The following is a 13130-nucleotide window of genomic DNA, read 5'->3' as shown; positions in this document are numbered from 1 at the left end:
TGGTTTAACTTTTGGAAATCAATGCAGTCTGCTATATCAACAAGCTAAAGAAAAAACATCTGATCATATTGTTGACTGATGCAAAAGCATTTGACAAGGATAACTGGTGTGGTAGTGCACAGTGGTAATCCTAGCAGCTGAGGAGGCTGAAACAGGAGGATCGAGAGTTCAAATCCCCCCTCAGCAAAGCTAAGTGCTAAGCAACTCAGTGAGATCCTGTCTCTAAATAAAATATAAAAAGGGCTGGGATGTGGCTCAGTGGTTGACTGCCCCTGGGTTCAATTCCCAGTACCAAAAAAAAAAAAAAAAATTGACAAGGAAAAAAGGATTCTGGAAGATGGCAGAGTAGGAAGCAGAAGGAGTCTGTCTCCTTATCCGAACAACAATTACACTTGGCAGAATTGGTCTGAAGTACCTATTTTGGAACTCTTATAGTCTGTTGAAAACTTGAAACTCTTAGGGGAAGGTATAGACCATAAATGTAGTTGGTTTTAGTCAATTTTTAAAAATTTTTAATTTTTTTGTGTTATAGATAGACAGCATATCTTTATTTTGTTTATTTTTATGTGGTGCTAAGGATCGAACCCAGTGCCTCATATGCAAGGCAAGAACTCTGTCACTGAGCCACAACCTCAGCCCCTTAGCCCTTTTAAATATTTTATTTAGAGACAGGATCTCACCAAGTTGACAGGACCTTGCTAAGTTGGTGAGGCTGGCTTTGAACTTGAGATCCTCTTGTCTTAGTTTCCCAAGCTGCTGGGATTACAGGCATGTGCCACTGCACCCAGCCTGGATTCCTAGGATTTTAAATGAACTTCCAGGGTTCCTGTTTACCTGAAAGCTTTGGAACCTCCAGGGAAAATCAAAGGAAAATTTGGGTTTGAAGGCAAAAATGAGATTTGTGTCTTTTCATGTTCACCAATACTGGGAATAATCAGGATCAGGAAGGAGAATGGCATAATTATTACTAGGAGTTAAAATCATGAGTTTTGCTATCAGTCAACTTTGGCCCAAACCTTCTTGGCTCCAATGCTTGTTAACAGGCCCAAATCTGGCCTTTTGCTGCTCAAAAGTCAATGCTCAGGAGACATGAGCTGGTGGAAAGGAAATCAGTTTTATTGAACAGGTGGCCTGAGATAACCGAACTGAGGGGCTATTGTCTTCAAAGCCCCATTTTAGGGAACTCAGGGACACAAAGGGCTTTTATAGAGGGAAAGGAAGGGGAGGGGCAGAAAGACTATGTGCTGAGTTGCACATCCAGGCTCCGTAACTGTATTTATCATTCAAGGGGGTATTTTTCTTTTTTTGCTGGAACATCCTTGAGATTAATAACTGACCTTCACTTCCTAGGCTGGCTTTTGAAAACAAATTTTTAAACAAACACATTATTTCCCTGCAAGTTAAACATGATTCCACTTTTAATTAAAGAACAATATCAGCAAGTCCTTGGCCCACATTTTTATATGTTATCTGAGGACTGCCAGGTGTCTGTCCTGGGTTCTATAAATCCAGAGAAAAGTGAATGATCAGTAAGTTTAATTGTGTGTTTCAGTTGAGTTCCTTTTTCCAGACGAGCTAAACTTGCAGTTAATCATTCGGATACAAAAAACAGCTTTCACCAAAGAACAGAGGAGACAAGAAAAAGGCAACATTTTTCATCCATTTGCAGCTCCAGTCAGAGGTGTCCTTTGAGCCAAGCTGGAGGAAGACTCATATATTGCTCAGCAGCATGACCTCCAAAGTTAGTGATTTTAAAAATTGGTTAAAGGCAAGTGAAGCTGAAGGATTTATTTTTCCTTTAGTTACTTGCTTATTTTCAATAAGTCCTTGATCAAATTGCTTAACCTCCACCCTTCTTTCTTTGTCTGCAAAGTGGTGGTAATAAACCTTGACTGGAATCAAGGGCTGGAGGATTCATCTTCACTATCACCATTGTCACTGTGCTTGCCAGGCACACCCACTGCCACAGGGTAGATATTGTTATCATCTTCATTTACAAATGGAAGGAAGCCATGAATCAAAAAGGTTAAGTAACTTTCCTGAGGATGGCCAGCTAGTAGCTTGGTTTAGGTTTGATCCCAGGACTCCATAACCTTCTTAAAACACTGATACTGTTTTGCCTTCTAAATACTTAGCACCCTGCCTGGCTCGCAATAAATGTTGAATTATTATTGGTAGTAATTAATTTGGAATGTCACTCAAATATTCCAGCTTTTTGGGGTCATCACTATATCCATTAAGGTTTTTTTTTTTTTTTTGGTGTGTGTGTGTGTGTGTCTGTGTTTGTGTGTTGGGGATGGAACCCACGGCCTCTCATGTGCTAGGTAAACATTTTACTACTGAGCTAAGCTCCCAATTCTTCCATTAAAGGTTAAATAAAGGGCTGGGGATGTGGCTCAAGCGGTAGCGTGCTTGCCTGGCATGCGTGTGTCCCGGGTTCGATCCTCAGCACCACGTACAAAGATGTTGTGTCTACCGAGAACTAAAAAATAAATATTAAAAAAAATTCTCTCTCTCTCCCCCCCGACTCTCTCTTTAAAAAAAAAAAAAAAAAAAAAAAGTTAAATAAAACGGGGATTTAACTCCCTTTTAGAGCCTAATGGGAAAATCTAAGCTTTCCCCTGTGTCTTTCAAGATTAATTGCAATTTTGGCTGAAGGTATGCTCAGTGATAGAGTGAATGTGTGAATGTTCAGCATGTGCAAGATCCTGGTTTGATCCTCAGCACCAAAAAAAAAAAAAAAAAAAAAAAAATGGGTTTATATTAAGCCTGGTCATTTCTGATGCTATGCCCCTGCTTTCAATGAATTAATTCATATTATGGATCATCTGGCCTTTCTTCCATATCTCTTCTCTGTAACTTACTGAACGTGGCTACAATTCCTTCACTCCCTAAAAAACCCACAGACAAGATGCATGTGGTAGATTTTTACAGAAGGTTTGAGAACAAGTACAAGACTTCACTTCTCATGTGTAAAAGACATTTAATGCTAAATGTTATAGGCTGAATTCTGTCCTCCCGAATTCATATGTTGAAGTTCTAACTCCTAGTACCTCATGATATTTGGAGATTGGATATCCAAAGAGGTAATTAAGTTCAAATGAAGTCATGGGGGTGGGCCCTAATCCAGTAAGACCAGTGTCCTTACAAGAAGAGGGAATTTGGATAGAGATGAATACAGAGGGAAGACTGTGTGAAGACACAGGGGAAAATGGCCATCCATAAGCCAATGAGAGAAACCTCATATGAGAAACAGGATTTTTTTTTTTTTTTTTGAGAGAGAGAAAGAGAGAGAGAGAGAGAGAGAGAGAGAGAGAGAGAGAGAGAGAGAGAGAAAGAGAGAGTGAATTTTTTAATATTTATTTTTTAGTTTTCGGTGGACACAACATCTTTGTTTGTATGTGGTGCTGAGGATCGAACCCAGGCCGCACGCATGCCAGGCGAGTGTGCTACCGCTTGATCCACATCCCCAGCCCGAGAAACAGGACTTTTGGCCTTTAGAATCTTGAGAAAGTAAACTTCTATTGTTTAAACCACTCAGCCTAGTGGTAATTTGTTATGACAGCCCTAGCAAACTAATACATTAACTGGAGGAAGTTCTAAGAGGAAATCTTGGGCCTGGTTTAAAGAATAAAATGGTTGCTTTGCCCTCTTTCTACAACATTACTGTTTCTGGGACTTTAAGGGAGCTTACTTAGCAAAGGAGCAAAGAAAATGGGATGATAGTTCCCATGACCATAGGAAACAACATTTTTTCCCCCTCCTTTTAAAACATAGATTGTTTTAAGAAGAAATTCTCCCTTAGAATATCTTCTGAACTGATATCTAATTTTTAAAAAATCTTATTATTTTAAGTATAAAAGCTATATATACAGAATACACTCACACTGCTGGAGGGGGATGTCTCTAATTGGAAAGTATTTAGCAAATATCTGTTAGAATTATAAATGTACAATCTCTTCTGGACATGGTAATGCATGTGCTTATAGTCTTGGCTGCTAGGAGTCTGATGCAAGAGAATTTTTTTGAGTCCAGGAGTTTAAGGCCAGCCTGGGTGACTTAGCAAGAACCCATTAAAATAGTACACACACACACACACACACACACACACACTGTCAGCTTTATATTGCTGTGATCAAAATACCCCAAAAGACCAACTTGGAAGAAGAAGAGTTTATTTTGGGCTCACAGTTTCAGAGGTTCAGTCCATGGTTGGCTGATTTCATTGCTTTAGGCCAGATAAGGCAGAACACCATGGCCCAAGTGCAACAGTGGAGGAAAGCTGCTCCCCTCATGGCAGGCTGGAAGGTAGGGGAGTGGGGAAGGAGCCAGCGGACAAGATATAGTCCCCAAGGGCCCACTCCCAGTGACCCACCTCCTCCAGTCACACCCCATCTGCCTACAGTTATCACCCAGTTAGTTCATTCAAACTAGGATAAACTAATTAGATTATGGTTCTCATAATCCATCCATTTTACCTCTGAACATTCCTGCATTAACAGGAGCTTTTGGGGGACACCTCATATTCAAACCATAACATGCATACATACATATAAATGCACCACATCTTTGGCTTATAAATTTCAATCTTAGAAATTTAACCTAGAGATATAACCACACAGGAAAGAAATGACATATGTCATAGGTTACTTATTACAGCATTTCATTTATAATAGCAACAGACTAGAAGCAATCTTAATGTCCATCAATAAGGGATTGGTTAAATAAATTATGACACACCCAAATCAAATGCTATGCAGCTATATAAAAACATTTAAATCTCTTTGGGTACCGATACAAGTGGATCTTCAAAATCCATTGGCATATAAAAAAACAAGATGCAGACTAGTGTAATATAGAGAATGAGATTACTTAGGTATGTATGCATATATTTGGTTGTATTTACATAAAGTATCTCTGAAAAGATGAGAGAGAGGAAGTGGGAGACTGGAGATGGGTCAGGAGGGAGAATTTTATGATTTGATCTTTTGTATTTTTTGAATCCTGATTTATGTATTAAGTATTACTTATTTAAGAAAATATAATGCAAATGGAAACAAAACACAATGACAAAAATTAAAGCAATGACACGATATAGTAAAGCAAAGTAATATATATATATATATATATATATATATATATATATATATATATACAAAGTCAAAACAGTATAGATGGGTATAAAATTAAAACTAAAACTTCCCCTCCTCCATATTCCTTACATTTAAAATAATGTATGTTGTATTTTATCCAGCATTTTCTAGGTATTTTGTAACAGAGAAATTTTAAAAATTATATAGTCCTCCACACTGGAAAGGGAAGTGTTCTTTTTTCTTTTTTTAATTTTTTGGTACTGAGGATTAAACCCAGGGGTGCTTCACCACTAAGCTACAGCCCTGCCCTTTTAAATTTTTAATTTGAGACAGTGTCTCACTAAGTTGTTCAGGGCCTCATTAAATTGTTGAGGCTTGCCTGGACTTACTATACTCTTGCCTCAGCCTTCTAAATAGGTCATAAAAAGACGCTTTTTTACTGGATCAAGAAGACAGACTGTGGTCTTGTTGGACTTCAACTGAGAATGTGGCTTTGGGCAATTCAAATTCGTTCACCTCAAGAGCTCATGTATTAGTTTTGGGGTTACAAATCAATGTGAGTAGGCGAGTTGTCAAATAGAGTCTTCCCATAATAAGACAGGCTACATTTTAAAAGAAAAATTTCAGACCAATTAAATTACACAGTTAATTTGAGCAATTCATGAGTCAGTTATCACTTATAATGAAAGAGTTTCAGAGAGCTCTGCTCCCCAATGTGAGCAGTATCTACAAACAAAAAATAAAAGTACAGAATTAATTAGTTGTAGCCAGATGGTTGCTTTATTTAGACATAAAATTGAATGAAACCTGACTGTTTCAAAAAATATACTCCTAGTTAAATTTTAGTTTGTTTATGTACTATGTTACATTGCTGGAAACTCAAAGTACAGAGACAGCCTCAGGCCAATAGCTTCCTCCTTACTTAAATTATATATTTGTTCTATTAAATAGTTAAGGCTTAAAAAAATAGTTAAGGCTTTGTTTTTGTCACCGTCACCTGATCCAGGGTTCTAAGGAGGTCCCCCAAAGGGAGGTGGAGCTCAATTTAGGCCAGGAGAGTCCGTCATGTCATCACAGAAAGGAATGGGTCAGAATGGGTCAATGTGAGATCTATGCCTCACTTTGACCCATCCTCACCCATTCCTTTCTGTGATGACATGAAATACACAATTTGAGAGACAGGGTAGAGTAAGGGCATTGAAGAGGAATGCATTTGCTACATTTTTGCTAGGCATATTTATAATATAAATCTATAGTTCAGAGACGTGATCTAAGAAGGTAACCAGACATGTTAACCATTACTGGGATGTGGCCATTTTCTGACATTTCACCCATTACTGGCATGAGGTTATCTTTCTTTCTTTGTTTTTGGTACCAGGAATTGAACCCAGGGGCACTTTACCACTGAGCTACATTCCTAGTGTTCTTTATTTTTTGAGACATCTAAGTTGCTTAGGGCCTCCTCTCTTCACCATGGTTGATTTTGGGACTGTCAGCAAAAGAGTCTCTGCAAATGAGTTCAATGTAGATAAACTTCCTATTTTTGTGTTGGCCTGATTTACTTGGCCACTGGCTGGGAAGAAATCAGCACTCCAGGTGTGAACACCCCCTTACCAGTTTTTCACAAACTTGAATCCAGTATAGTAGTTTGGAGAACCAGACATGTTAACCTTTGGCCTTGAGCTGGGGCTTCACAGAGATGTCTACATTTCTAAGATAAGAGAAGTTACCAATTGGGCTCCATGGTACAGCTGGCAGGGGGAGGAAAAAAAGGAGAAGAAGCTCTCCCCTTCTCAGGTGATGTCCTTGAAGGTTTAACTTGCCCAGAACAGTGAAAGAAAAAACTGCTTTTATGGAAACTTCTGCAGACTGTGAACTTCTGAGCCCCTTCCCTTACATGCTGGGTATAAAACTCTGAAACTGCCTGAACTCGGGGTTCAAGGGATTGATTGATTACAGCAAAAGCTGTGCCCTCTGAACCTGGCTGCAGCCCAATAAAACTGTTTCCTGCTATCTTTGTCTGCCCCTACAACAATACCTGTGGCTAAGGTTTAACAATTGATTTAATAGTGTTGTTTATGTCCAGGTATGTGAACATGACCTTTAAGTCTGGACTTTTACTTAATCCATGTGAAAGTGGACTTTATACCCTGGCCACTCTTGTTTCGTCCTGCAAGCCCCCTTTCTATTTATCCTTATTGCTTCTATTCCACCTCATCACTCATTTTATCCTACCAAAACAACATTTGAGAATTTCAGGTTAGAAAACAAAGATGCACAGCTGGAGACTGAAGATCGTGCATCTTTGGGCAAGCTTCTCCTTTCCTTGATGAGCGTATACAGTAAGTTTATCTCATGCATTGACTCTCCTACCACCATGACTAATGCAATAAAGTTAAAAAGACTCTCATTAAAAGAACATTAAAGAATCTCAGGCATGTAGAGTCCCCTTTTGGCCAACCCCTCCTGTCTCAGGCCTTATTCCAGGTCTTCTCTCTCAAGGTGAAGACTAAACAGGCCCAGGGCGTGGGAGGTGACTTGTGTTAGGATACGGAGAGCTTGGTTCTGATGGGGACAGACTACCTAACACCTCACAGGGCACGCGCCGCCGCGCATGCGCACTGCTGAGTCCGCCCGGCAGGCCCCGCCTCCCGCCCCACCCGCCTGCCTTGAGAGCGCTTGCTGCTGCCGGGGCTTCAGTCGGTTGGAACCCGCTTCTGCAGAGCCTGTGTCCGCCGGCAGCAGGCCCAGCCATGCCTTCTCGCGCGTGCAAGTCTCCGCCCCAGCGCCGGGTGTTTGTAGTGGGGGTTGGCATGACCAAGGTAAACAGAGGGGCGGACTTTGTTCCCGGGAGGCCTGGAGCCCCAAGGTGATGGGAAACGGGGGCCAGGTTCTTTTCCCCTCCTTCTGCCGGGGGACGACCCTCCTTCCTAGCTCCGGCTTCTTGGAGCCTGGGACATCAGAGAGGCCGCTCGAGTGGGATGTGATATTGGTGTCTCGTGTTGTGCCTCGGATTGGTCTTGAGGCCAATTATTTCTTCCTCCTTCCTTCTCTCTTCTCCCTTGTCAGTTTGTGAAGGAGCCCCCAAGTAAACCCAGGGCTCGCACTTCCTTTGATTATAAGTGGAGTCCCGAAGTATGTGCACAGGGCAACAGCTGTTCCAAAGGGAAGCAGGTCGTAAATGTAACCAGTTCGCCCCCCCCCTCCGCCGCCAAAGTACTTGTAGTACCCTATCTCAGAACCGTCTCCAGAAGTGGTTGGGGAGCAAACATTAGTGATCCTCAGCGTCTTGGCACCGGTGGTAGGTTTCCTGGGTTCTCTGATCTTTTTGTGTCTGCCTGGTCCTCAGGAGGCCAGAAGTGTCTCTCTTCAACACTTCTGTGCTAGAATAATGCCAAATTGCCATTGGTTTCTTTCGTTTTCAGCTTCTCTTGTCATTATTTGTATCATTTGTCTTCAGCCCGGACCCTTGACCCATACTGGGGATTGAATCCATGGTAGCTTTGCCACTGAGCTTTTTTTTTTTTTTTTTAATGTGATGGTGCTGGGGATTGAACCCATGGCCTTGTGCATTCGAGGCAAGCATTCTACCAACTGAGCTATATCCCCAGCCCCAGCTCTTTTTATTTCTTATTTTGAGACTGGGTCTTGCTAAATTGTTGAGGCTGACCTCGAACTTGGGATACTACTGCTTCAATCTCCTTACTTACTGGGATTACAGACAGGAATGTACCACCACATTTGCCTAGAAGAAGGGATCCTTTTCTTTTTTGGTATTGGGGATTGAACCCAGGGGTGCTCTACCACTGAGCTCTTTATATTTTATTTTGAGACAGGGTCTTGCCCAGGTTGGCTTGGAATTTGTGCTCCTTCTGACTCAGCTTCCCTAGTAGCTGGAATTATAGGGCATGGGCCACCAGGTTTTAAAGGATCAGTTCAGATCTCTTCCCCAGAAAACCTCTAATCCTCCTGGCCTTCTCACAGTGCCTTGTACTTACCTCTATCTTACAACTTACTAAGTTGTACTAAAATTCTCTTTTTCCTCTTGTAAGCTGCTGCAGGGTGGGTACCATGTTTTATTTATTCTCTGCTGTTCCCCTCCCACCCTGAAGGTGCCTGAAGACCCTTAATAGATAGTTGTTAGTTGAACAATATTAAATGGATGTACTCACTGAAAGAGTTCCTGGAGAGAGTTTTTTGTTTTTTTTTCTGTGAAGGCAGCATTAATTTTTATTATTATCTTATCAGTGGGCTAAGAGCATGTAGTTCAATCAAAATAGAAAAGTTGACTTCTATGTTATAAAGCAGAAGCTTGGAGATCATCCTGTTGTTTCATGGAAGAGGTGAACAGTAAAACAGTGTGTTCCACTTTTAGGTATCTTCCATTGGTGTTGAATGTCTGATTATATGATCTGTATAAAAAAGCAGTTTCTCATAAAAGTAGGAGATGTATTTTTTCTCAAGTTGGGAGGTGGGGGGATATGTTAATAATCCTGAGGGAAGAGATGGGGAATATGGAGAGTGCTTTCATCATTTAAGCATATACTTAATACATTTACTGTGTGGTATTTGCTAGGGATGGCAAAAATGAAAAGAAAAGAAGAAAAAAAAAACCACCACCAACAAGATTCCTATTCTTAAGGAATTTATAATCTGGAGGAGAAAAGGATAAACAAGTAATAAACAAGGATGATTTGGGACATTTGGTTAAACATGGCAGACCAAAATCATGAATTTATCTCTCTTGGTGCTTTCCAAATTCCACTAAAACAACAATAAGGAAATAAAAAGGTATTGACATATAAAAGCAATGTGAATAGGAGAGGAAATTAACAGAGAAATGTCAGAAAAATTTTGGAAAACTAAAAGCTGTTGGAGAAGATCATTGACTCAGCAGAGGAGCCCACAAACCAAGTTCTGGAAGAGGGGTAATACTGGCTGAGTCTTCCTCCAGAACTTCAGAAGGCTTAAGGCTTGGACATAGTGGCTACTGAGTAAGGCAGGAAGAAAAGAAAAACTGTTCTATGAAACAATCAGATTCCAACATCTCTTTTACCACTTGGTGACTATGCCTTTCCTTAGGAGAGAGAAAGAGAGGAATGGGCTGGGGACAAAACATACCCTTCAAAGGCATTCCTCCAGTGACCTACTTTCTCTAACTAGGCCCCACCTCCTACCATTTCTGCCACCTCATAGTCCATTTAATTATGAACCCAACAATGGATGGTACATCCATTGGTGGGATCAGAACCCTCATAATCCAATTACTTCCTAAAAGCCCCACCTGAACATTGCTGCACTGGGGACAAGCCTTCAATACATGAGCCCTTGGGGGACATTATAGATCCAAAACTATAGGTCCAAACTACTAACAGAGACCATGATATAACTTCTTAAATTGACAAAGAAATAATACTGTAAGAATATTTAGAGGGCTGGGGATGTGGCTCAAGCAGTAGCGCGCTCGCCTGGCATGCGTGCGGCCCGGGTTCGATCCTCAGCACCACATACAAACAAAGATATTGTGTCCGCCGAAAACTAAAAAATAAATATTAAAAAAAAAATTTAAAAAAAATAATATTTAGAAGGCAGTTTATATCAGAAAAAAATACCTAAAAAAATCTAAAATGTATGTTTTAGGAGCAAGTAAGACTTTGTAGGGCATAGTGAAACAGAAGATTATATAATAAGTCATGTGGCACTTTTTTTCTTGCATTTCTTTGGTTAAAAAATAATTAAGAAACAAATATAAACAGAATTCCCAGAGGTTGGCCTTGTGCCCTCTTTGAGTCACTGACTCCCTTCTAGCAAAGTGTTGCCATTAACCTGACTTCTGACCTTTGATACTATGGATTAGTTTTGGATTTAACTCAGGAGTGCTTAACCATTGAGCCACATCCCTAGCCCCCGCCCCCCCCTTTAAGTAACTTTATTATTTATTTATTTATTATTTATTTTATGTGGTGCTGAGGATTGAACCCAGGCAGGGCCTTGCACGTGTAAGGCTAGCACTCTACCACTGAGCCATAACCATAGCCCCCCCATCCCCCTTTTTTAAAAATATTTTTTTAGTTGTTAATATAACTTTATTTATTTATACGTGATGCTCAGAATTGAACCCAGTTCCTCACACATGCCAGGAAAATATGCTACCACTGAGCCCCAGCCCCAGTCTATAAGGATAGCTTTTAATCTGCAATAACTAGTTGGTAGAGAAAGGAGTCCAGCCTGTACTAAATTCAACTACATTTTGTACAGAAGTAACTGGGTGATTTAAAGGAAGAATGAAGGGTAGGTAGGGGGGCCAGAAGGGGCTCAGTAGAGTACAGGAAATGAAAAGTAATAAATATTGGTATAAATTCAATTAGGCCTGCTGTGTCTGCTAGCTGGCAGTTATTAAAGTTAGGATTTTAGCTCATCTCAGAGACCAGGAGACAATCTGTCTAACCTTAGGTGTTGAATGAAGCACAATACTTTTTTTTTTTTTTGTAGCAGCCTTGAAGTTTCTAAAGCAGGCACTGGAAATGGGGGCAAGGATCTTTTAAGGGTATGGCCTCGAACTATTAGAAACTATGTTAGTGTTCTCATTTGAGATGAGGGTTTGGAATTCTAGCTAGAAATGTTCAAGAGAGGTTGTTTTTTCTTTTTTTGGTGGTGGTGGGGGTGGGGGGGATACCTCGGATCGAACTCAGGATCATTCAACCACTGAGCCACATCTATACATCCCCACCCCTATTTTGTATTTTATTTAGAGACAGAGTCTCACCGAGTTGCTTAGTGCCTCGCTTTTTCTGAGGCTGGCTTTGAACTTGCAGTCTTCCTGCCTCAGCCTCCAGAGACACTGGGATTACAGGTGTGTGCTATCTCGCCTGGCCTCAAAAGAAAGTTTTATTTTTTTTTGCCAGGTACACTCCTGTAATCAGGGACTAGGGAACCCGAGGTAAGAGGACCATAAATTCCAGGCAGTCTCAACACTTAGCCTCAGTAATTTAGTGAAATCCTGTCTCAAAAAATAAAAATGGCCAGGGATATAGCTCAGTGGTAGAGTGCCTATGGGTTCAACCTCCAGTACTGCAAGGAATTTGAGGGTAGGGGCAAATCTTTGCTAAATGTCATATTTTATTTTATTTTATTTTTTACAAGTATAACTTTTATTTTTATTTATTTATTTTTTTTTAATATTTATTTTTTAGTACTTGGCGGACACAACATCTTTGTTTGTATGTGGTGCTGAGGATCGAACCCGGGCCGCACGCATGCCAGGCGAGCGGGCTACCACTTGAGCCACATCCCCAGCCCCTAAATGTCATATTTTATCTAGTCAGTTATTAAAGGACATTTGGTAGTTTCCATCTAAATTTGGTTTTAATTTTGAAAGGGAAAAGTATGTGTTTGTTTGCTTGACTAATCTTTTAAAAGTTGCCTTGATTTCAGTAAGAAATTGAAAAGTACAGTTCTTTACTATATAGATGATAATTTAATTATTACTGGATACTGCTTGTTGGGGTCTAGCATAGTACTTTTATGAAAGGTACTATGTATAAATGATCTGGCTGTAACTGGTGAATGCTGTATTAGGGAATTAAAAAGGAATCCCTAATTCAAGAACTATGGAGAAGAATTAGAATAGTTCACAAATAGGAACACATGTCCAATGTTTTGTTCAGTTTAATGGTTATATTTTGGCACTGTGTAATTAGTGTACCATTTAAGTCAAGTATCTAGCATTTCAAACCATCAAGTATCTGGTATTTCAAACAGTGTTTTGTGTAATGAAATCAATATAGAAGGTGACCTTTAGCATTAAAAGAAAAATTAAAATAAAATGCCAAATATTGTATCTAAAAATACTTATGCTATAACAAGGATAATTATTTTATGAAATTTTTGCTTCCATCATGTGGTTTCATGGGTATACTTTATTGTGTTATAAAGTGTATCTTATTGTGGTTTGCAGTCAAAAGAATGTTTGGAATCCATTTCTTTTAACATGCTCACCGATCAGCAAATCATTTCACCTTATCTAATCAGTCACTA

General features: G+C 40.0%; 1 protein-coding gene across 3 annotated transcripts in view; it reads left to right on the top strand.

Moving 5' to 3' along the window:
* Positions 1–7762: 7762 nt before the first annotated feature.
* The window catches only part of Scp2 (sterol carrier protein 2), a 98493-nt gene continuing 93125 nt past the window's right edge, over positions 7763–13130 (top strand). Inside the window, exon 1 of one of the 3 annotated variants that reach the window (XM_076860346.2) lies at positions 7763–7915. In XM_076860346.2, coding sequence (XP_076716461.1) covers positions 7847–7915 — 69 coding nt within the window. In that variant the 5' untranslated portion in view covers positions 7763–7846. The remainder of the gene's footprint in view (positions 7916–13130) is intronic. The other 2 variants (XM_076860342.1, XM_076860345.2) reach the window with 2 other exon arrangements.

This window comes from Callospermophilus lateralis, chromosome 7, assembly GCF_048772815.1.
Source record: "Callospermophilus lateralis isolate mCalLat2 chromosome 7, mCalLat2.hap1, whole genome shotgun sequence".
NCBI lineage: Eukaryota > Metazoa > Chordata > Mammalia > Rodentia > Sciuridae > Callospermophilus > Callospermophilus lateralis.
Note: the sequence above shows the minus strand (reverse complement) of the source record. Positions and strands in the feature narration are given on the sequence as shown.